Below are 23,049 nucleotides of genomic sequence, written 5' to 3'. Positions count from 1 at the left end.
TATGATTGAAAGGAATACAGTCCAGTATTGGGTGGGGGATGGGTGGGGGGGAGGATCATGGTAGGAAGGGCTGTGAGGTGGCTAACCACTGCTTCCTCAGCCTGGGACTTCAGGCCGTAGGGTGGACCCACATCTGGGTGGGGATTCCCTTCTTGGATAATCCCCTCTGGAAACACCTCATAGACAAGCTGAGAGGTGTGTCTCCTAGGTGACTCCAAACCCGGTCAAGTTGACAAGGAAGATCAACGAAGACGCTTTCCTTCACTGCCTCTGGATTGCATTTAAATGGCAGGATTACACAGGCTGCAAAGAACTGGATAAATGGGGACGTGTGTACTTTTTCTCATCTCAGGTTCTCAGTCTGCAAGGGAAAAAAAAACTATTTTTTTTTAATTAAAAAAATAGTAAAAGTAATAGGTGATGATGGGAAGAACTTTGAATAGCATAGAGAGGTGGAAACTAAAAAGTAAAAATCTAATAGCCACGTTCATTTCCTACAGATAGTCAGTGCCAATAGCTTTTGGCTGTTTTAGAAAGTCTGTTCTTATGAAATCAGGTATGTAAGTGAGTCATGTGAATAACAAGTGTGCATATTTTCCATAATCAGAACAGGTATGAATCACTCAAATGAACACTGGAGGGCTCATCTATCGAACCACCTGATTAATAAACCTGTTTGTAATCTATCTATCCATTTATTTATCCTCATTTCGTGGTCTCATTTCTGTCTCTCACAGACAGACACCCCAATAAGATCTATATCTACATAATTTTTTGAGTTGTTACTAAATGTGATTATATTAATATTGAATGAGAAATAATGGTATATACATATATGTCTATATGTGTGTTCATTTGAAGTCATTATTCTCCATCAGTACATAAAAACTGTCCTGCCTTTATGAGTAGCCACAGAGCATATCATTGTATAGAAATACCATTTGTATCCCATATTGTACTTTGCTTTCATGTATATATGTATATATATGTCTTCATGCACCAGGCCTGTCTTTAAGAAGCTCTTTTTTTTCCAAAAAATTCAAATTTTCTCTTCAGTGCTGGAGATATACAGTGTCTTATGAATGCTAGGTAATCACTACTGAACTGCATTCCAGCCACAGTTATAATTTGTAGTAGTAGTAGTATATTCATTTTAAATTCCCTTTGATATTTTCAAATTTCTGCTCATAGACAAAAATTTATGTGCCTACTGTCTTAGTCTGGGTTATTGCCAGTAGTTACACACCATGATCAAAAACAGCTTGGGGAGAGAAGGGTTTATTTCTGCTTACATCTCTCAGGTCTCATGCCATCATGATGAGACCTGAGAGTCACTAAATGAAGTCAGGACGGGAACTCAAGGCAGGAACCGCAGAGCAGGAATTGGAGCAGGCGCTGTGGAGGAGCGCTGCTTACTGGCTTGTTCCTCTGGCTTGCTCAGTTTGTTTTCTTACACACTCCAGAACCACACCCCCAGAAATAGTACCACCCACAGTCATCAATCATGGATTAAGAAAGTGCCCTGCAGTCTGAATTGATGGAGACATTTTCTCAATCACGGTTCCTTACTCTCAGATGATTCTAGTTGGTGGCCGTTTGACAAAAAGCTAGCAAGCGTATCCACCAAGACTACGTAAAACAGAATCTGAGTCCTTTGGCAAAACAAACCAAAGTTTTTTTTCTCTAGCCCAGTGGTTCTCAACCTTCCTAATGCTGTGACCATTTAATCCAGTTCCTCATGTCGTAGTGACGCCCCAACCATAAGTAATTTTGCTGTTATGATTTGTAATGTAAATATCTGATATGCAGGATATCTGATAGGTGACCCCTCAGGGGGATCGTGACCCACAAGTTGAGAACTGCGGCTCTAACCTGTTAATGGCCTTGGAGTGGGGCTCCGAATTAGAGTGTTTGCTTAGCATTCCTAAGGCCCTGTATGTAATCCACAATGCAGGAAACAGACAAAACAAAACAAACAAAACAACAGATAAACAAACAGGCCCGTTATTGACTGAGTACAATTTGTGCAGAGACACAGCAGCTTTCTTAAGCCCCGTTGGCTGGGCTGGACATGATTTCAGTTACAACCCACCAGAAATAACTTAGTCACATGGTCACACTTTGGTGCAGGGAGAAGCTGGGAAATGTAGTCCACACATGTTCTGTTAGAATGGGGTCTAACTGAAAGCGCTCTGGTGGTCGCCGGTGGCTCTGCTGTTCCTGGAGAGTTGTAGGATTTTATCCCAGGTAACTGTAGGGCTGAAAAAAAAAAACCAAAAAACAACAAAACCCACTTGTACATTTAACAAAATTTTTGCCAGGCACTACCACAGTGGTTCTCTTGGGGGTTCCTGAGGACCCACCCTGTGCCAGGCACTAGGCTGTGTGCAACACGGGCCTCTTCATCACCACAGTCCTTCCAGGTAGGTTTCCTGTTCCCCCACAGACACAGAAGGTTTAAGAGTACAGACTTGCCCAAGGCAGAGGCCTCAGATACATTTCTGTGCGATGGAAGGCAACCAGGTCGACAGAGCCAGGGCATCATGCCAAGCGGCTGCTATACAAGCGCCTCGCTGTACCTCACTTTAAGCAGGTACGCGGAAGGTCCAAACATTTGAATTCTGTCTAACTTACGTTATTCCATTTCCTAGGTCCTCTTCCAGCTCCTTGGTCAGTGGCCTTGGCGGCAGTCTACCCCTGTGGTCAGCCCAGAACTTCTCCTGCCCATGCAGTACCCAGCAGCCACGGTTGAGGGCCTTAGTGGCCCTCTTTCCGGGGCCTACTCGCTCCCCACCTTCAAGTTCCAGCCTCGCCGTGAGAGCATAGACTGGAGACGCATCAGCGCCGTGGACGTGGACCGCGTGGCTCGGGAGCTGGACGTGGCCACCCTGCAGGAGAACATTGCTGGGGTCACCTTCTGTAATTTGGACGGAGAGGTGTGCCACCACTGTAGGCAGCCTGTGGACCCGGTGCTCCTCAAGGTGCTGCGCCTGGCACAGCTCATCATTGAGTACCTGCTGCACTGCCAGGACTGCCTGAGCGCCAGCGTGGCGCAGCTGGAGACACGGCTGCAGGCCAGCCTGGGCCAGCAGCAGCGTGGCGAGCAGGAGCTGGGTCGCCAGGCCGATGAGCTCAAGGGCGTTCGGGAGGAGAGCCGGCGCCGGCGGAAGATGATCAGCACCCTGCAGCAGCTGCTCCTGCAGACGGGCGCCCACAGCTACCACACGGTGGGGATTCTTTGCTGAGGGGGGCCTGGGCTGGACGCCTTAGGTACCAGGCTAGCCGAGTGGTGCTGCCTTGGACCACGAGACTACTGGAGGCCATTCTCAGCGCTTGCGAGCAGGTGTTAAGAGACGACATTCTGAGAGTCTGAGGATTCTTGTTGGGTTCTAGGCTCTGCGAGTGTAGAATGGGTGTGTGCGAGGGTGAATGTACAGGGTATGTGTACAAGTGCTCCTGTGCATGGAGGGGCTGCATGTGTAGCGTGTGAAGGTGGGGCTCTATGGGGTTTGTATCTGTGCATGTGGGTGTGGTAAACGTGCATACACAGACACTGGAAGCGTTTCTGGTATCTGTGCCTGTAGAGTATGTGCTGTATGATGTGTGCCAGCCCTGGCTTACCACACTGGGCACAGCTGAGAAGTGAAATGTAAATGTATATTTATGGTGTCTGTCTTTGGAGGCGTGAGGGATGGGAACGTCTGTACATACAGAGACTGTGTGTAATGATGTACATGTGAATGGATGAAGGATATGGAGTATGTGTGTCTAAGGATGTGAGCATGTATGGAAGGTATACGTGTTTGTACATGTATGAGGATGGAGAATTCGTATGTATGTGCGGTGTGCTGCGTAAGGGCATAGATGTGCATGGGTGTGTGTGGGTGCTGCCTCAGTGTGTGCTAAGGCATGATGCAGCGAGGCTCATCTTAGAAAAAGGACTTCATAATTCAGACAGGCGACCACGGCAGCACTGGAGCGTTTGAGCCCACTGCAGCAGAAAAGTAGCCGGCTTCGGACCGCGCTCTGGAATGCAGCTACAGCTCATGCTAGTTTAGGTTTGCAGGAGAGTCGTAGTTTGTTGCAAGGCCGTTAGTGTGGGGCAGGACGGTAAGGTGACTTGAAGAGTATCCCCCGCTCCCCCCAGCGTACATTCCTCTTAGCAGCTAGAGGTTTATTTCTGTCATGTTAAGTCTCCAGAGGGCAGGCCCTGTCAGTGCAGGCGCTGCACAGTGATTGTGCTGCAGCTGATGGGAAAGTTCATGTAGAAGCTGGCCGTAAGCCACCCGGGGCTGGTACGGAATGCTTATTGTGTGTGTCCAGGTCTAAGATGGCTGCCTGGTTCCATCCTTTGAGCCCATCACTCTATTTAGTAGGAACTGGCAGTAAGGCTTTTTAAACCTTACTTTGTGTTCTGTAGCGCTGAGGAGCAAGCCCAGGGCTTTGTGCATCCTAATCAAGTTGTTCTGACACTGAGCTACATCTTCTGACAGCACTTTGCTGTTGTTGTTAAGACAGGGTCTCACACACTCCCAAAGTCTTTTTATTTCTGAAGCAGCCCATGGGCCCTGTGGAGGCAGAGTTTCGATACAGGACATTTCCATGCTGTCTGAGGAAATCTAATCCGGCCCTTCTCACTGCTTCCCCTCTGTGTAGTGCCATTTGTGTGACAAGACGTTCATGAATGCCACCTTTCTCCGGGGCCACATCCAGCGCAGGCACGCAGGCATGGCCGAAGTCGGTGAGTCCGGGCAGCATCTGGGAACTGCTGGGCTAGGATTTGGTGAGTGGGGCACACGCACATGAACCTGCTCTTAGAGCCTCTCAGACATCCCAGCTGGAGCCCTATGTAGAGGAAGCAGACAGGAAGGTTTAGTTGTACTCGTTCCTTCCCGTGATATGACAGTAGTCGGCCTCTGACGTTTTGTAGCCTTCACTGTGCGTGGAACAGGCAGAGGCTCTGATGGGCCTTTAGCCTCCCTGCCTTATCTGCAGCTCTCCAAGGCCAGCTGTGAGCATAAATGGGGCAAAGGAGCAGTCAGACCAGTTCTTGGGCTGTGCTGTGTACTATAGCTTATCATGACTTAATCACTTTATTTAATTTTACCATTCTAAATTCCAAAATGAGTAGCAAGGCTTTGCCCTGTCCTTATAAAGTTATATGTACTTTTTGAGTTTGACAGAAATATCTGTACAATAAGATAGCCACATGATAGAAATGCAAACATTTTATTAAGGAAAACATGATTTTCCATCATTGCAGTTTCTTAAAAAATAAGATTTTTAGAGTTGAAAATGTAGCTCAGTAATATAGGACTTGCTTGTATGCAATAAAATTCTATATTCAGTCCTTAGACAGGCAGACAAACACACAGACAGACGCACGCATGCACGCACGCACACATGCATGCACACAGAGCTTGAAGTAGTATCATTTAGCTATGCACTGATTATGTATCTCTTTCTTTAGAGCTCTATGTTGGGGATTATTAAGGAAAAAACAGTCTATGTCTTAAATGCTGGTCTCTTATTTTCTTGTTAAAGTATGTCCTTGATATGGAAACTTAATGGAGCTGTCATGCCAGGCACTGTGCTAAGTGCTTGGTGTTGTCATGTTTCTTTCTCACACCACATCTTCCCTAGCTCAGTGCTAGTCTGTCCCTGGTTTGTTTGTTTTTTCCAGTTTGGGGAACCAGAGGGAGAGGGAGGTGGGAGATACGCTCTTCGTCGCCAGCCAGTGAGCTCTGTGGGAAAGCTTCTCAGACTGAGATATGGTTGCAGAGGGGGCATTGCCCCACTGTTGCCTTTCCATCTATCCTTGTGTGCACCCCAGGCAAGCAGAAGCAGGAGCAGCCATTGAAGGAGGCGCTGGAAGAGCTTCGGGCCAAGCTCAAGTGGACCCAAGGAGAGCTGGAAGCCCAGAGGGAGGCGGAGCGGCAGCGGCAGCTCCAGGTAAGTGTGCAGGAGAATGGCTGGGGAGATGCGGGGGTGTTGTGCCCAGCCGTGCGCAAGACTCCCACAGGGCCCAGATTCTCACTGCTTTCCCCGAGCTGGAAGTCAGAGAGAGGCCACCTTCTCCGATGTGGAACATGATTATTCTTTGTCTAGAAAGGACGGTTAATTTATTTTGCCAGACTTGTGTGGCCGGAAGTGCAGCAGACAGTCGTGGTCTCGTGCATAGCGATGCCGAAGGTGTCTGAACTTGAACGTCATGTTTTGTGCCACACTGTCGGTTGGCTCTCTGAGGACAAAGACGGGGTCTGCTTTTGAAAGCTCCAGAATTCTAGGCTGGGAGGGATTGTGCTATAAATAATGACAGAATAAAAACACTAGACTTCCCCGTGCCTCCACGTGTTCACGCATCATTTACTGGGTTAGCAGGCATTTACTGAGTACCAGCCAGGTGTTGCGAGGAATGTAAAGAAAGAGAAAGGAGAGTCTTAACCTCAAGGAGTCTACAGCTTAGATAAGTCATGTCTAGCAGTGGACCACTCCAGGTCTAAACCACAGGGCCAGAGGGTGGGGTGTTCTTTGGATCCTCAGAGTGATAAATGTGTAGAAGGGCTTGGCAGGGCCTCAGCAAATGTTTGCTACAAACGGCAGTAATGAATGTGTTGCCTTTTATTTATTTTATTTATTTATTTATTTTTTTTGGTAGGAATTAGAGATGACTCGTCAGAGGGAAATAGAAGCCAAAAAAAAGTTTGATGAATGGAAAGAAAAAGAACGGAGCAAGCTTTATGGGGAAATAGACAAGCTGAAACAATTATTTTGGGATGAGTTTAAAACCGTTGCCAACCAGAACTCTACACTGGAAGAGGTACCCAACACAGAAAGCTTTTCAAAGTAATTTTGTGGAAAACCTGTTTATTTGTTCTTAAAAATTAATTTTGTGTGTGTGCGTGCATGTGCAAATGAGCTTGCCCGTGTACACGTATGTAGGGACCAGAGGTGGACATAAGATGTCTTCTACCACTCTTTCTGTATCTTAGTTGTGTGTTAGACTTATTTTTATTTGAGAAAGGGAGTGGAGGTTAATCTCTGAGGACAGCCTGGTCTGCATACTGAGTTCTGGGACAGCCAGGGCTATGTAGAGAGACCCTGTATCAAACAAACAAACAAACAAACAAACAAAACAAATAACAACCTAAGGTGGGAGGTCTGGAAAGATGGCTCAGCCAGTAAGAGCACTTGCTGCTATTATTACAGAGGATCCAAGTTCAGTTCCCAACACCCACAGGAAGCAGCTCACAGTAGCCTCTAATTCCAGTTCCAGGGACACTGATGCCCTCTTGACTTCCACAGGCACCCACACATAGGTATGAATACACACACACACACACACACACACACACACACACACACACACACTCACTCTCTCTCCCTCTGTGTATGATTTATCTGTAATCATTCAAGCCCTCCCAGCCCAGTCTGCCCTGCTGGATTAGGGAAGTTCTGTGGAAGCAAGCTGCACCTCCATGGTGTGGTCCTCTGTGCTCATCACAACTTCATATCCATTGCTCCTGGCTTTTTTTCTTTTTTCTTTTCTTTTCTTTTCTTTTCTTTTCTTTTCTTTTCTTTCCTTTCCTTTCCTTTTCTTTTCTTTTCCTTTCCTTTTCTTTTCTTTTCTCTTCTTTATTTTCTTTTCTCTTCTCTTCTCTTTTCTTTTCTTTTCTTTCCTTTCCTTTTCTTTTCTTTTCTTTTCTTTTCTTTTCTTTTCTTTTCTTTTCCTTTCCTTTTCTTTTCTCTTCTTTATTTTCTTTTCTCTTCTCTTCTCTTTTCTTTTCTGTTGTATTCTTTTCTGTTTCCTTCCTTCCTTCCCCCCTCTCGTTCTTGCTTGTTTTCTTTCCCTTCCTTCCTTCCTTCCTTCCTTCCTTCCTTCCTTCCTTCCTTCCTTCCTTTCTTTCTTTTTCGAGACAGGGTTTCTCTGTGTAGCCTTAGCTGTCCTGGACTCACTTAGACTAGGCTGGCCTCAAACTCACATAGATCCATCTGCCTCTGCCTTCCAGAGTGCTGGGATTACAGGCATGCACCCCCAGGCCCGGCTACTGTTCCTGATTTTAAATGTCCCAACATGTTGCTTGCTGAGTAGGCATGGGTAATAACTGTTGATTCGACTCAGAAGCCATTGCTTAGGAACCACCTCATCAAGGATGAAAGCATTACTTTTGGTTAGAAAATCTGAGTTTCAGAAAACAAGGGCACGATCCTTCACCAGCCATGGATCCCGTCCCTACTCAGGAATAGTCTGTGATTGTTTTTATTCATTGTTTGTCTGTTGTGTTTTTATGTCTCCTAAGTCCTTTCAATGTTTTATTAAAGTATGGGGACCAAATTAGATACAAGATCCTCTGTAACATTCAGTAACTGTTTTGTCAACTTGTTCTTTTTTAAATTCTCAGGGGTGGGGGAAAGGTAAGGGTCTATTCAGAATGGAAAGTACTATGAGGCAGTCTTCAAAACTAGAGACAACATCCAGATGTGAGGAGGGCCACTGAGACCTACGTATGCTTTGAAAGCATCTCTCCTTCGGGCTTGCCTGGTTTAGAGGTCTGAGCACTTGCTTTGGCCCTGCTGCCTGACTTCAGAGTGCATATTAGGATACATGGATAGATGAAGCCGCTAGTGGGTTTGCCGGGGAAAACAGGCCATGGAGGCCTGGAGCACAAAGAGGCAGCTATGTGATGTGCTACAGCAGTGACAGAGGTGACTCGTCGGAAGTCCCCGGTTGTTCAGGCCTCTGCTAAAGCATTTGCCAGCAAAAGTACTCTAGCTGGGACATGATTAACATTTGGTCCCGCTATTGCTCAAGCAGTGGATGAGAAAACTTATCAAGAAGAGCACCAAGTTAAAGTCAGCCTTGAAAATCCTGAAAGCTGTAATAAGGTTTATCTGTTATGTGCAGGAAGAGGCACGGGCTTTGTTAGCATCACATGGGTAGGTAGAGAGGGAGTCAATCTTTGATACATTTCTGCCTTCTTCTCTTCTCTGCACACAGTAGTTTAAGAATCACTAGGTATAAGCGATACAGCTTTGAACACTGCAAAAACAGCTGTTCTGGTGACAGCCAGTTTGTGTGTGTATAAGAGGCAAGAATTCTCAGGGCATGGCTTAGGGAGCCAGAGTTTATCACATGGGCCCTACATGTGCCTCTCTTCAGTTTATTCCAGACCTGGGAAGAAACTGGCCAGGAGCTGGGCAAGCTCGGGGTTTGGGATAGCAGAATTTCGCTGGAAGTGAAGTAACACTCGAGTTTGTTTTTCTTCCATGGGTGCTTGTGTTTGCTGTATGGGGCCGAACGTCTGGACAGCCCAAGGGAGGGGACTGCTGGTTTGTGTGGGTGTTTTCAGGCACATAGTGGTAGTGAGGGCAAATCGGGGAGGCTCTTGATTGGGGTGAGTTTCACTCTTCTGCTTCTGTATTTGGGGTAAGGTCGAAAGCTAGTGTCATGCGCCGGACATCATCCAATGAAACGGTTCTTGGCTCTTCCAGAAGCTGAAGGCACTGCAGTCCTGCAGTGTGACGGAGTCCCACCTTGGGACTCTGCGGGATGAGGAGTCAGAGGAGCGACTCAAGCACGCCCAGGAGCTCCAGGCCCTGCGAGAGAAGATGGAAGTTCAGGTGAGCTGATGCTCGCTCCTTGCCCGTCTCTCCAGGTCAAGCCAAGAATCCAGCCGTCCCCACTGAGGCTTCTGTTTTGCCTTGTGGATTCTGTGAAGTTGAGAGACAGCAGAGCTCTGTATTTTCATGCCTTGTTCAGTATGAAGGCACAGAGTAAGGTTCTCAGGCAAGGCTGGCGATGTGTCTAATCCTAATATTCACTTGCTATGTACAAATAGAGGCAAACACCGGTGGGTCCTTTCATATCTTAATCCCAACTGTTATTCTAACACAGTTGAAAACAATTCAGAAAGTGTGACAGTGTCCTGGGATTTGAAGGTATTTGTGACATGCGTGGTGTGGTAGTAAATGCTTAGCTATCAGCTCGGAGCTAAAAGAAAATCAAAATAAAAAACACCTGCTAGTTTCTGTGGTGTGAAGGCTCTCAGGCCATCACTATGAGGTCACTGAGTATAGCTGGGGAGATTTGTACCCAGTCTACTGTGGCTACCACTGGGAGAATCTTACTCAAGTCCAGGCAGAGGAGGTGATCACTTAGCAGGGCCACAGCAGGGACCGTCAGCCATGAGCTTCTGTGCCTGCTCTTCAAGGTGGCCGAGAAAGAGCCGAAAGTCTCTCTGCAGAAAGGTGGTGATGCTGGCTGCATGGTGTCTCAGTTTGCTTTTTATTGCTGTTTTAAACACCATGGCCAAGAGCATCCTGGGGAGGAAAGTGTATTTGGCTTACGCTTTTGTGTTAGAGTTCATCTTCAACGGAAGCTGAGGCAGGATCCTGGAGGCAGGAACCGCAGTGGCGGCCATGGAAGAACACTGCCTACTAGCTTGCTTTCCTCAAGGCTTGCTCTAGACCAGCCCAGGGATGACACTGCCCACAGACGCCCTTCCCCATCAATCGGCAATTAAGAAAATGCCCCCCAGGCTTGCCTACAGTAGGCCAGTCTGGTAGGAACATTTTCTTACTGAGGTTCCCTCTTCTCAAATGACTCCAGCTTGTGTTAAGTAGAGAAACAAACAGACAAAACCAAGACCAAAACCAAAAATCAAAACAAAACAAAACAAAACTCTCCAAAACCTAATCAACACAGATGGTTCGTAGATTTTTACATCATAAAAACATCATTGTCCTGGGGAGATAGCTTGGTCAGTAATGTACTTGCAAGTAAATTAATCTAAAGATCCCCAGTGCCCACATAAAAGCCAAGAGCAGCATACAGCTAGAGCCTCAGAGCCAGGGGGACAGAGACAGGCAGGTTCCCAGGGCTCATTGCTCAGTCAGTCTAGCTAATTGGTTTATCGAGAGACCCTGTCTCTGAAATAAAATGGAGAATGGCCCCTGGCCTCGACACACATGCAAGCATGTACACACACACACACACACACACACACACACACACACAGAGCCTTTCTTTTTTCTATAAACTTGCATGCTGTTCATATTCTGTACTTTCTTTTTTCTTTTTGGCCCTCCCTCCCCCTTTATTCACTTTTTGAGACAGGGTCTCATGTAGCCTAGGCTGGCTTCTACTTGCTGTGTGTCTGAGAAGGATCTTAACTGTGACCTCCTGACCTTCCTGCATCCAGCTTTTGATTGCTGGAGTTACAGCCGTGAGCCACTTGGCTTTTTGCTTTTACTTCTATTATTGATGTTTTCTTTACCCAGTTTTAATTTGTATTGCATGTGGAAGTTAATCTAGCCTTGTGTTATTCTAGTTGTTTGTGGCTATTTTTTTCTTCAGTCTTCTACTTTATTGTTGTCTGGCCATACAAAAAGTAAAGCTTCTGTGGTAAAAGTTGTTTAACAGTCAGCCTTTTAAAAGAGTCAGGTTTTATTTATGTGGTTTGTATCTCTGTGTTATGTGAACACGTGTGAGGGTTTCTGCAGAAGCTAGACCTGGAGCTAAGGCAGTTTTGAACCACCTGATATAGGTGCTGGGAATTGAGTCAGATCCTCTGCAAGACTAACAAGCTATCTTGACTGCCGGACATCTCTCAAGCTGTTCTTTGTTGTTGTATCCACTCTGAGGTTTAAAGAGAAAACATTCCTTTGTTTTCTTTGGGTGATTCTATGGCCATCATCATCGTGATCATACTGTCTTGTTTTTATGTGTAATTATCTGACCTGTCTATAGTTGGTTTTGGTTTAAAACAGGCATCCAAGTTTTTTGTTTTTGTTTTTAACAAAAACAAGTTTTTTGTTTTTGTTTTTGTTTCTTAAATGTGTCTGGAGATTCTTGCAACGTCCCTCAGCGCAGTTCAAAAGTGTTACTGTGAGCTGGGTGCGATGGTGTAAACCTGTGATCCTGGTCAGTTAGCCATTTGTTCAAACACCAGTAGTCAATAATCCACATCCTCCTTTTTCACACTAAGTTTCTATTTTCTCCCAAATTGGTTCAGGTTCTCTGTTCTGTTCCACTTGTCTTTCTGTCTAACCAGGAGCTGGTACTTTTTACTCTTCATAGTTTTATAGTTTATACTTATGGCTACCTAGAGGGCTCCATTTGATAAGCTTTTATTCTTTTTCAGAAAACAGAGTGGAAGAGGAAAATGAAGGCGCTGCACGAAGAGCGGGCAGCTGAGAGGAGAGAGGTAGTTCTTGTTTGGCAGTGAGAGAGTTTGGTTTTGGGCGACCTCTCCCTATCCAGCTTCCCCCCTTCCCCTCCCATTCTCTACCTAGAACCGGTTATCAGGTGTTTTGTCGCTGATACTCTTCCTGGTTGCCAGTCCCCTTTAATTTGCGAATGGGGTCATCTGCCTATCCCGAGGATTCCGTAGCCAGGAGCAGGGGCCCTTAGCCATGTTCTGAACCCCATGCACCCTTCACTAAGTGGTACCTGCTTTAGGCCCCCTTGCCCTAGAAGCCTCAGGCGAGTTACCGGTCACATCATGTTGGACTCTTTGGAAACCTCCACCTCCAGGGGGAACCAGGTAGCTCAGACCTCACTGATAGTTCCGAGGGTGTCAGTGAAGGGCTCACGGAACTGAGTAACTGAGTCCCGAGCACAGAGAGCAGAAGTCCTCAGGACAAAGACTACACTTCTGTGTACATGCCCCCGAGAAAGATGCCAGTTAAGGAGGAAGTTGGTTAACTTTCTCAGGTTCTGCTGGCCCATGGCCAAGAAGATGCCATGACCCATGGCAGAGCTTACCCACTTGCTGTCTTTGCATTGGGGGGGGAGGTGACCCAGTCCTTGTGGGCTGGTTTTATCTCATTTATATCCTCTAGAGATATATATCCTCTGCTCTTACATCAGAGTTGGCATGGGAACACCTTTTCTTCACTTGTTTTTAATCTGAATAGGAATTTGATGATTTTTGGGTGTTGTTGTTTTTGACCTGAATGTCCTCAGATGGTTGAGGATGGGGAACCTTCGTTATTTATTTTTTCAGGGTGTATCCGAATTTATTGATGGTAATGTAGCTGCAGAGTCTTCAGATAAGCGTCATGATCCAGCTCTGAGTTCTGAATTCACGGCTGATCCCACGTGATAAAGGCTCAGTTCTGAGTCACATACAACAAACCTATCAACCTGGTGTGGTGCCCACAAAATTATCGTGCTTATTAATGAGCTCAAAAAGTCCAGTCAGGTCCATTCACTAGATTCTCACAAATATGGGAAGCTTCTTAAACATGTCTCGAGATTCTTGCAACGTCCCTCAGTGCAGTTCAAAAGTGTTACTGTGAGCTGGGTGCGATGGTGTAAACCTGTGATCCTGGCATTTGGGAGGTGGAGGTCAGTAGATCAAGAGTTCAGAGTCAACCTCAGACACATGAAATCCTGAGGAGGTGGGGCTTCCGCTGCCCCGCCACACAGCCCTTTCTGGCCTGCAAGCCGCCCCTCAGGGGCCTGGTGCTGGCAAGATGGCTGCCGAAGCGGGGGTGGGTGGGTGGGGGTGAGTGTGGGGGGGCGCTGACGGGGGGGAGGAGGGGGATGACCATGGACAGGGAACCTTCCTGATGATCCTAGAGGCCTGCATTCCATTTTCTCTTTTCATTTTTTTCCCTGGCACAGCTCCAAAATGTACCCAAACCGAAAGGCAGGTAGAATTGTCAGGAAGCCACCTGCACCGGTTAAAATTCTGGTCTTGCCTCAGGTGAGGCCCTCCAGGAGCATCTGGCTGTAGGGACCGTCCTGCTCTCTTGGGATTCTTGGGTCCCTGAGGGACATCTCACTGACCAACCTTCCTGTGCCCACCAGCTTCAGGAGGAGAATGAGCGGCTCCATGCCACCCTGTCGCAGGATCAGAAGAAGGCAGCTGCGCAGTCTCAACGTCACATCAACGCCCTCCGTGCCCAGCTTGAAGAACAAGCCAGGCTTATCGCATCCCAGGAGGAGACGGTAGGTCCGTCCTTTCCCTCGTCAGGGCTCGTGGCTTCCAGACCAGTTTTCTGGGAGGATGGCCTTGGATCCTTCTGGGATCATGGCGATGGTGGATGGTGTCATAAGGCTCCTGAAGGGGAGAGAAGAGGCTTATGAAGTGAAAAGGCTTCATCCACCGGACTCTTGGCTGGAGCAGTATGTTCTCCGAGGGGGCGGTGGCAAATAGCGCATTCTACTACCAGAGACCACACGAGATGCCGGGTTCCAGGCTGGCACGTTACCCATTACCTCATTTAAACCCCAAACTGCCCTTCAAGACAGGCATCGCTTTCTCCCCACCTATATTTAATGCAGTGGTTCCCTCCCTTCCTAACTTTAATATAGTTCCTCATGCTGTGGTGACCCCCCCGAACCATAAAATTCTCATTGCTACTTAATAACTGTAACTTTGCTACTGTTCTGGATCGTAATGTACCTGGCATATGTAGGATATGGGCTATGTGACCCACATACCGGTTGGGACCCACAGGTTGAGAACTGTTGAATTAAGGCACGATGAAGCAAGCTTGTTCAAATCTGCACAGGGTTTTCTATAAGGGACGGTGACATTGGACTCTTGCTAGCGGAACACGGAGCTGTGCTCCTTACAGTGTGTTCAGATGTAATTATTAACCATCCCAGGAATAGCTTCTGATGACGTTTTCTAACAAGCCAGTGAGAAAGAAGTTGCTGGCTCTCTGAGTGCCCGTAAAACTTAGTGCTGTGGCTCCTCATCTGTTCTTCTTAATTCTTCCCGACTCCCTGCTTATACTCAGCTTCCCTTTGGAAGCCCAGGGATGTTGGCATAAGGTTATTGTGTGATTCAAATGCTAATTTCTGTAATCCCCCTTGTTCTGAGAACCTTCTGTCTCAAAGCTGTGGGAGAGGAAGGGCTCTTGTTGGGAAAGGTGTGCTGAGCAGATTAGCCAGTGCTGGGTCAGGCCTCCAGGCAGGGATGTTGTCTGACCTCAGTGCTCCCATGAGCACATTAGCTCAGGTGTCTTTCACCACTGGCTAGACTTTCTGCCCCTTCCTGCCTGTCTTACATCAATTTTATCTCCATACCAACTATACCCCTGTCCCACTCTGCTTCCATGGGCTCCTGTCCTGAAGAAATAGTCCCCAGAAGATAGTTGTTCTGGTCTCCCGTCCCCGAGAAGGCTGAGCAGGCTGTCATCCAGACTGCTAGCTGCGATCCTTTCTCGGTTCAGTGTCTTTCCTTATGTGCACTGTGGGAGATGAGGCGTGCATGGGGCCGGGTAGCAAGCCCTTAGTGGGTGGCATGACAACAATGACTGTCCTTTCTTTCCTGGTCTGGGCAGATGTGCTCAGAGCAGAGTCCCTACAGTGTCCTCTGCCGCCTGTAACCCGCTCTGTCTTATCCTTCTGCAGATCCAGACCTTGTCCCTCAGGAAGGTGGAGGGTAAGTCTGTAGTGGTTTGTTAGTATCAGTCTTGGGGTTTTTTCTGGGTTCTTTCCCTTCCATCACCCAGGTGATTTATGGGTAGAAGACTGGTGACAGCTGTCCATGAGACATGCAGTGTGGTGTCAGCTGTTGAACTGGGCAAAGAAGAGGGTTTATGGGAGAGAGGGTATTTCTGCTGCAGGTTTTCCGCCAGTAGATTTCACACTGGTTTGGATTTTCTCTAGTGGGAGGTAAGGGGTCAGGGTCTTGGGCATTGCATTGATGAAGCTGGGCCTGTAAGCAGGCTTTCTGACTCACTGCATTTGTGACATGCCATTAATAACAACTGTGTGCCATGCCAGGTTCTTCAGGTTCATCATTTCATTACGTTGTGATTTAATGGGGGGGGGTGGATATTATTATTCTGCTTTCCACATTAAGAAAACTGACACCGACTCAGGTTCAGGGGCTTGTCAGCTCATGCACAGCTATTGGGGACAGAGCTGGGATGCGACCCTGACCTTCTTGCCTCCAATGCCTGTGTTTGTGACCTTTTTCCATCCTGCCCCTCTGGTAAAGATGAGTGTGGAGGGCTGTTCCTTACGGGCCAGCACTCACCTGGGGTCCTCAACCACACCTTTCTTTGTCAGGGGTGGGCTGCAGGGTTCTGGTGCCACTAATTGTCCCTGTCTTCTCAGAAGTCCAAGAGGTGCCAAAGACTGTGGACACAGAGGAGGACTCTTCTGAGGAAGGTGGGTCTGTCTGTCTGTCTCTCTCTCTCTTTAACTCTTTCAGGGCAGAAAGCAGATTGGCAGCTGTGCTCATTTTTTTAGTTTCTCTTTAACTATAACCTAGACCTCTGAAGCTGTGGTGGAAGGAATGAAGGACACAAGTTAAATATTTCTCAAATTCCTTGTATGTACCAGGTATCCTGGTTAAAGGTACTCACGTTTCATCTTCACGGTCACCGAATCACAAGGCTGCAGGGCTTCGGACTCAGGTCCTGTCCCTTGTGCCCAACCTATTACTGAGCAGTGGAGGAGAACTCGTTGCACTGGCTTTCAAATGGTCTCCGCTGCCATGATCTCCATGTGAATGAGCTGTAGGTAGATCATGGAAGACCTGAAGTAACAAGAGTGTCACGCGGCCTGAACCAAATTCTCCACATTCTAGACAGGAAGAGGTTGAGAGGACTGAGTGAGTCCCGACAGCTATGGTGGACCTGTCGCTTGCTACGCTGTGCTGTGTCTCTTCATGTCCCAGGCCAGCAGGTCGCAACATGGCTTGGAAACCCATTAGAAACGCGATTTCGCAAATTCTCTGACCACATCTCAGACAAATGCAAGTAGAATTTTCGGGGCCTGAACCCAGCCGCTTCTTTTCATGCACTCTTCCGTGCATTCTGATTCTTGTCCAAACCGGCTGTGGAACTTTCTGTGCTTTAAGACCCACCTAGGGAGCTTGCAGCTGTGTGGCGGAACATGCTACGCCCACATCCTGCCTGGAGATGGGTCTAGACCTTAGTGGCATTTCACCCTTCTCGGGCAGTTTCAGTATGGTAGCCATGGTTGAGGTGCGGGCCTCAGCGTATATTTCTTGAGAGTTACCCGAGGAGGGTGTCTTGGTCAGCTTGTCCGAACACAGATTACAGGGCCTCACCTGCAGAATTGCTGACACGGTAGGTTTGGAGAGGAAACTCAGAGTTGCAGTACCTTATGGATTATGGGGTGATGAGGTTTGGAAGCACAGCTGTGGGGGGGGGGATTTAAAATAAAAGCTAAGCTCTCTGACTCCTTCTCGCTAATTTTGACATAATTAGCTTGGGTGGCTTTAGTGTGTAGCTGGCTTTGGAGTCACCGTGATGGCCTGTAAGTTCCTTGGAGGAGACGGGATGAGTTTCTCCATGTCCTCTGCATTCAGCGCTGTTCTGCCCACACTTAACTGTGGAGCGCTGTCCTCTAGGCACAACATGGCCTCCTGCACACCCAGTGGCTGCGGTTATCCACATGAGACCTCCACAGAGAGCTCATTAACTCTTAGAGACCCTGCCCCTCGCTGGAGATCTCTAAGTGGTTAGCAGTAGCTGGGAGGAGGAAGTCTGTCTTCGGTGGTGTAGCTGCTGTCCGTTGCCCATCCTCCTGTAGGTTTTGCCTTAATTAAACCATTAGCTCAGTGGTTCTCGATCTGTGGGTCTTGACCCATGGGGGTGGGGCTGAATGATCCTTCCACAGGGCCACATATCAGATATCCTGCCTATCAGATACTTACATTGCAGTTTATAACAGTAGTAAAATCACAGTTACGAAGTAGCAATGGAATAATTTTGTGGTTGGGGCTCACCACAACACGAGGAAATAACTGTATTAAAGCATGACAGTATTAGGAAGCTTGGGAAGCACTGCCCTTCAGGTCATGAGGAACGCTCCTGGGACAGCTTCTTTTGCCTTGGACTGGCCCTCTGTAGCAGTTAGCACATTTTATTACAACTACTTGTTTTCCTATTCCTTAGAGTGCAGTATAGGACTCCCCTCTGTCAGAATCATCAGTGCACAGGAAAAAATAGATTCCAGGACCCCTCCGAGACATATGGGTGGGATTGACTTGGGTGGGGTCAGGTCCTTGCATTTGTAGCTCAAGTAATTCCAATATACTACGCAGTAGGAGGGAAGACTGACTTAGGAAACTTGAAGGGTTGATCGTGGCTGCCCTTTAATCCGGCTCAGAGTGGAACCAGATTGAGTGGTAGGAGAGTTCAGTGGTAGAAGAGGCTATGGGTGGAGGTTGGGCTGAGGTAATCAGAGACCAGAGTAGAGTCCAGGGGACAAGTTAATTCCAGTTGACCTGTCTCAAGACTGACTGAACCCCATCCTGGGAGGTCCAGACTGGCAGGAGATGGGAATGTAGAAGGTGGTCGTGACTCTGAGATGGTGACATCCACGCCTCATCTTCTGGCTCAGGGGTGGACATGAAGGAGTGGTCTGCTCTGAACTCACTCTGGGGACTGGGGGTCACTGGCGGGTAAAGCAGGGCTCCCGGGATGGTAGTCTCAGGAGGGGGTACTGACCTTGCTCACTGTCTCCTGCTGCAGAGCTGGAGGGCTCCCGTGATGAGCAGCGGAAGGTGCTAGAAGCTCTGAGGAACAACCCTACTTGGCTGAAGCAGTTCCGGCCCATCCTGGAGGACACCCTGGAAGAGAAGCTGGAAGGCATGGGGATAAGGAGGGTCAGTTCCTGGGCCACTGTTGAGATAGCTATTTGATTATATGCTTAAAGATGGGGGTCTTGGTGTGCATCTCAGGCTGGCCTTGAACTCACTAAAGCCTCCCTATCTCAGCTCTCAGGGTGCTGGAATCAATGATACTACAGTAGGTACTGTTTTAAGGGCTGAGACTTACAATGAAGACAGGAAGTGTTCTCACCTAGAGGTGATGTATTGTTCTTGCAGAGTCAGCTGTTTCTTCCTGTGCTCATTGCTGTCAGGGGACAGCTTTTGTCACCTCTTAGCAGCGGAGACTTCTCACCTCTCTCCTCCAAGTCCTCATCCCTACCATGTTCTCTGCTAATTGGTTACTTTCCTCCTTGTCTCTAGCCACATCTGTGATAGAGGGCATGCAGTTGGCCCAGTCCGGTTTATGGCAGTCCCGTTCGCATAAGTGTCTATTTCTGAGTCCACTGTTTATGTATGGATCACGTGGCTATTCCCATACATGCGTGGGTAGAGCCTGGCTGTTGCGGTTATGGGCATCAGAGATGTCTGTTAGTAAATAGAGACCCACCATGTTAGCAGAGTTGCTAACCCTTCGCAGCGTTGAACATACAATTGGCATCTCAGTGAGGAAGATTAGAAAAGCAAGCAAAACAAACCCAGACAGCTAGGTTTAGTTTTGTAAAGATGCTGTCTGAGACTGGCCTGCTTAATCTACTCGCTCTCTCTTGGACTCTGGATGGGTGGCAAAAACCCACCAAACCTCTAGTAGTGCGCACTGGTCTTAGCATTCTGGTTTTCCAAACGCTGTTAAGCAGGTAGAACATGGCTGTGCCAGGAGGTGCAAAATGAAGCAGGCCACGCTCTCACCCTGGGATTCAATTGAATGCTGGAAAAGAATGCCCCATCTGTGTCCCTTGTGGTGTGATGTGGCTTGAATTGGGATGCGGCCCTTTGCCTAAGCCTGTGTTGTGCCTTGTGATAGAGCTTCCAAACCCAGGATTCTCTCTCACACTCTTTGCAGTGGGTGAGGCTCACCTTTTCTGTGCCCACCTCACCCCTCCAACATGCTGGGCACCTGTGTCAGCAGCTCTAGGGAGAGGAGGTGGGAGCCTGTGTATGCAAGGGTGAACTTTTGTCTCCTCCAGGACACGAAGGGAATTTCAGCTCAGACTCTCCGACACCTGGAGTCCCTGCTAAGAACCCAACGGGAGCAGACAGCCCGAAGCTTCCGGGAATTTCTGAGGCTGAGGGAGAAACTCAATACGGAAGTGAGCAGCCGGGTGAAGAAGAGATGGGAGAGTACAGCGGTGGTGTCCCAGCCAGATGGCCAGCCTCCAGGTGAGCCGAGGGCAGGCCTTGCTTTGGGACCATGACCTGACCCTAGGTGAGGACTCAACTCAGGCCGAGGCGGAGGGAGCTGCCTCTCCTTCCACTGGGATACTTTTCTGATGAACTGAGCTTGTGAATCCTCAAGGGTGAATGAGTCTGAGGTCCTCTATGGGGGAAACAGAGTCAGAGGTGTGGTTGGGTTGAGATTTTGGTGGAGAAGTAAAGAATGCCCAGGTTCTTTCCTGTCATTTCCTCTGTCATGGACACACATGACCAGGAGGGTGCCAATCCTGCCTCGGGCACAAAGCTGAGCCTTTTGGGCAAATAAAGTTTGCCAAGTGCAGCCTTTGTCGCTCTAGGGACATTAGAGATGGTTTTAGTTGGCACACAGACCAACTGTTTGACATCTTTTTTTTCTTCACATGGATTGGGAAAAAATTCCTAGCCTAGCAATCATATGAGGTAATAGAATTATTTCCTATGTATGTATAAAGCAGGTATTTTATGTTAAAAACTGTTAACATAACATGTTAAAGAGATAGCAGGAAGGTAGTATAAGAATATGGTAAAAAAAATTATGTGATTCTCTGAGAAGCTCCGTCCTCACTCAGCTTTCTGACTTTGAAGTTTCCAAAGAAAGGACATATCTTGCAGACATCTCTGACAGACAGGTGGCTTTCCCCGATTGGATCTGACATTGGATTCCTTTGCTAATTTGCCCAAATGTCTGTACGCTTAACTCAGTATCTGCTTTGCCTCACTTTCTACCTGCCCTGTCCCTTGAGAAAGCAGCGAGCACTGGGAGGTGTGAGTCAGCCAGACACAGGGATGCTAGACACTCAGGAGAGGGAGGGTAGAAAGAATGGAAGCGTCCCCTGAGCTGTGGTTTTCAGGAGAAAGGAAGCCTGTCTGTCTTTCTTCTTTCCCCAGTTGCTGTCCTCAGAAAGCCAGGAGAGGGCCTCCCCTTTCCCAGCTGCCCCTTCCCTAGCTTTGGGGTTCAAGTAAGATGAGAGGTGTATTTTTACGACACTTTGAAGACCTTTCCTTCCTGCGCCGAGTCCACTTACCCTCACGTTCCTTACAAGCCCTGTGCCAGTGCTCTCCTCTGTCTACATAGAGTCTAGGAGGTTCTCAACATGTGGGTCGTGACGCCTTTGGTGGGGGAGTCGAACGACCCTTCCGCAGGGGCCTCGTGTCACATATCCTGAATATCGGACATTTACATCATGATTCCTGACAGTTGCAAAATTACAATGAAGTAGCAATGAAATAATTTCATGGTTGAGGGTCACCACATCATGAAAGAACTGTGTTAAAGGGTTTCAGCATTAGGAAGGTTGAGAACCGCTGGCTTAGACCACGCCTCTTGCTTGGGAGATTGTAGTGGAGGCAGCGTCGGATGGACGACCGGGTTTGCGCCTGTCTCTTCATTCTGTGGAGATGAGGGCCGGTTCCTTCATAGCTCAAAGTCTCTGTAAAGCCTGAAGATGTGCAGGTGTCACACAGGTGTGCCAAGAGCTTCGCTTAGTGTCTGAGACACAGTAGCTGTTGAGCCGTTAGTTCCTCTCCGCAGACATTTTTGCTACTGAGCTACAGCAGTAAAAAACACTTCTCTGTGAACTCAGTGCATACACGTAAGTTTCACGGAAAGCACTTACTCTGGCTCCCTGGGATGCGCTTTCTCTCCAATTTGCTCTCCGTGAATAAGCATCCCTGGGCCCCCTGTCTCCTAATGGGTTGCGATGCCATGTGGAAAACACGGGTGGTATCTTGGCCTGTGAGTCGAAAGGGCCTGGCAGCTGTTGGTAGTCTTGTAGTCCTGCAGCGACCTCTGGTGGCAGCAGAGTCTTCCTGCAGAGCCTCTTGCAATTAAGGCTTTGAGTAGTGCAGGTTGTAAGCGAAGTCGGCCTGGATCCTCAGTCTGGCTGACCGCTCTGGTCTTCTGTAAAGTGTGACTCTGAGACACTGAATACTTTCCCATTCTCTGAGAAGACTGGAGCCTGGTCCTGGCAGAGGGACTCACAGTGTAGGGCAATTGTCAGTGTCTTGTGACTCGATCCTCTCTGGTGTTAGACCTTCTTCTACAGTATTTCACGGCCACAGGCCCAGCCAGCACTGGCATGTTCTGCAAATCATTCCTTTCTGTGTCTCTAGGCAAAAGCCTGAGGATCACACTGGCTGCAAGGGAAGCCCGGCCAAAGACCAGGAGCCTGAATGTGGCACTGCCGTCCAAGCCAGCAGAACCTTCTGCGCCAGCCCTTCAGAGCCAGAGCAGCCCTGGCCCTGGCCTCACCCAGGTGTCCACCCCCATTCCACGCCCCAGAGCGCATGGACCTTCCACTACCCCTATTTCCCCTGGGCCCGGGCTAAGGTGAGCTCTAGATTTTGGCCTCTTGTAGGGTCTGATTGTGTCCTCTGGCCTCTGTGTTACCGGGGAGGGATGGAGACAGACACAGTAGCGTTCAACATGAGCTTCTGAGAAGAGCCTGGGAATCCTTCAGTCCCGGTCAAGGCGGACCCCCCCATATGGGAGGGACTCCCTCCCTCCCATAGCTACAGTGGAAGGTGGGACCTCAGGCCTCCTGAGCTTTACGCTTTGCCTGAGAGAGGAGCGGGTGGCTCTGGGCAAAGTGGCTTTTAAAATGTTTCTTTCTCATTTCGTCTTGCAGCAGCACCCCCCCTTTCAGTTCTGAGGAGGAGCCAGAGGGAGACATTGTGCAGCGCGTGTCTCTTCAGCCCCCGAAAGTTCCTTCCAGGTCGACACCCAAGCCGGAGGACAACTGGGGCTGGTCTGATTCTGAGAGCTCGGAGGAGAGTGCCCAGCCCTCTGGCAAGGGCTCAGGTGGGCTGGCTTCCTCAGGTGAGTCCTTCTCCAGCCCGAGATTCTCTGTGCCCCGGAATGGGGTTTCTGATCGGTACTTCTTCATTGTCTCAGAAATGCCAGGAGGAAGTTAGACTTGGGTGAGGGTTATTTGGGTGAGGGTTTTGTCACTGAGTTTTCTAAATGTTGGAGGTTTCGGGGAGCTCCCTCGCCCCTTTTGTCTTCCATGTTCTTGTCAGTAGAGAGGGTCATCTAAGGTATAGCTGCCTTTTGGGGCTATTTGGGAGAATCAGCCAGCCTTTAGGTGTT

At 48.4% G+C, this 23,049-nt stretch overlaps 1 protein-coding gene across 4 annotated transcripts in view; it reads left to right on the top strand.

Annotated features, from left to right (window-relative positions):
• Positions 1–23,049, top strand: part of Dzip1l (DAZ interacting zinc finger protein 1 like) — a 34,986-nt gene that overhangs the window by 7,352 nt on the left and 4,585 nt on the right. For all 4 annotated transcript variants that reach the window (XM_021660137.2, XM_021660135.2, XM_021660136.2 and 1 more), the window contains exons 3-15: positions 2,652–3,227; positions 4,657–4,741; positions 5,834–5,952; positions 6,659–6,820; positions 9,493–9,621; positions 12,144–12,206; positions 13,817–13,957; positions 15,371–15,401; positions 16,082–16,135; positions 18,472–18,605; positions 19,736–19,928; positions 22,074–22,290; positions 22,589–22,779. In XM_021660137.2, the coding sequence (XP_021515812.1) occupies positions 2,727–3,227; positions 4,657–4,741; positions 5,834–5,952; positions 6,659–6,820; positions 9,493–9,621; positions 12,144–12,206; positions 13,817–13,957; positions 15,371–15,401; positions 16,082–16,135; positions 18,472–18,605; positions 19,736–19,928; positions 22,074–22,290; positions 22,589–22,779 (2,020 nt within the window). In that variant the 5' untranslated portion in view covers positions 2,652–2,726. The remainder of the gene's footprint in view (positions 1–2,651; positions 3,228–4,656; positions 4,742–5,833; positions 5,953–6,658; positions 6,821–9,492; positions 9,622–12,143; positions 12,207–13,816; positions 13,958–15,370; positions 15,402–16,081; positions 16,136–18,471; positions 18,606–19,735; positions 19,929–22,073; positions 22,291–22,588; positions 22,780–23,049) is intronic.

Source organism: Meriones unguiculatus, chromosome 6, assembly GCF_030254825.1.
Source record: "Meriones unguiculatus strain TT.TT164.6M chromosome 6, Bangor_MerUng_6.1, whole genome shotgun sequence".
In the NCBI taxonomy this organism is placed as follows: domain Eukaryota; kingdom Metazoa; phylum Chordata; class Mammalia; order Rodentia; family Muridae; genus Meriones; species Meriones unguiculatus.
This window is presented reverse-complemented; position numbering and strand designations above follow the sequence as displayed.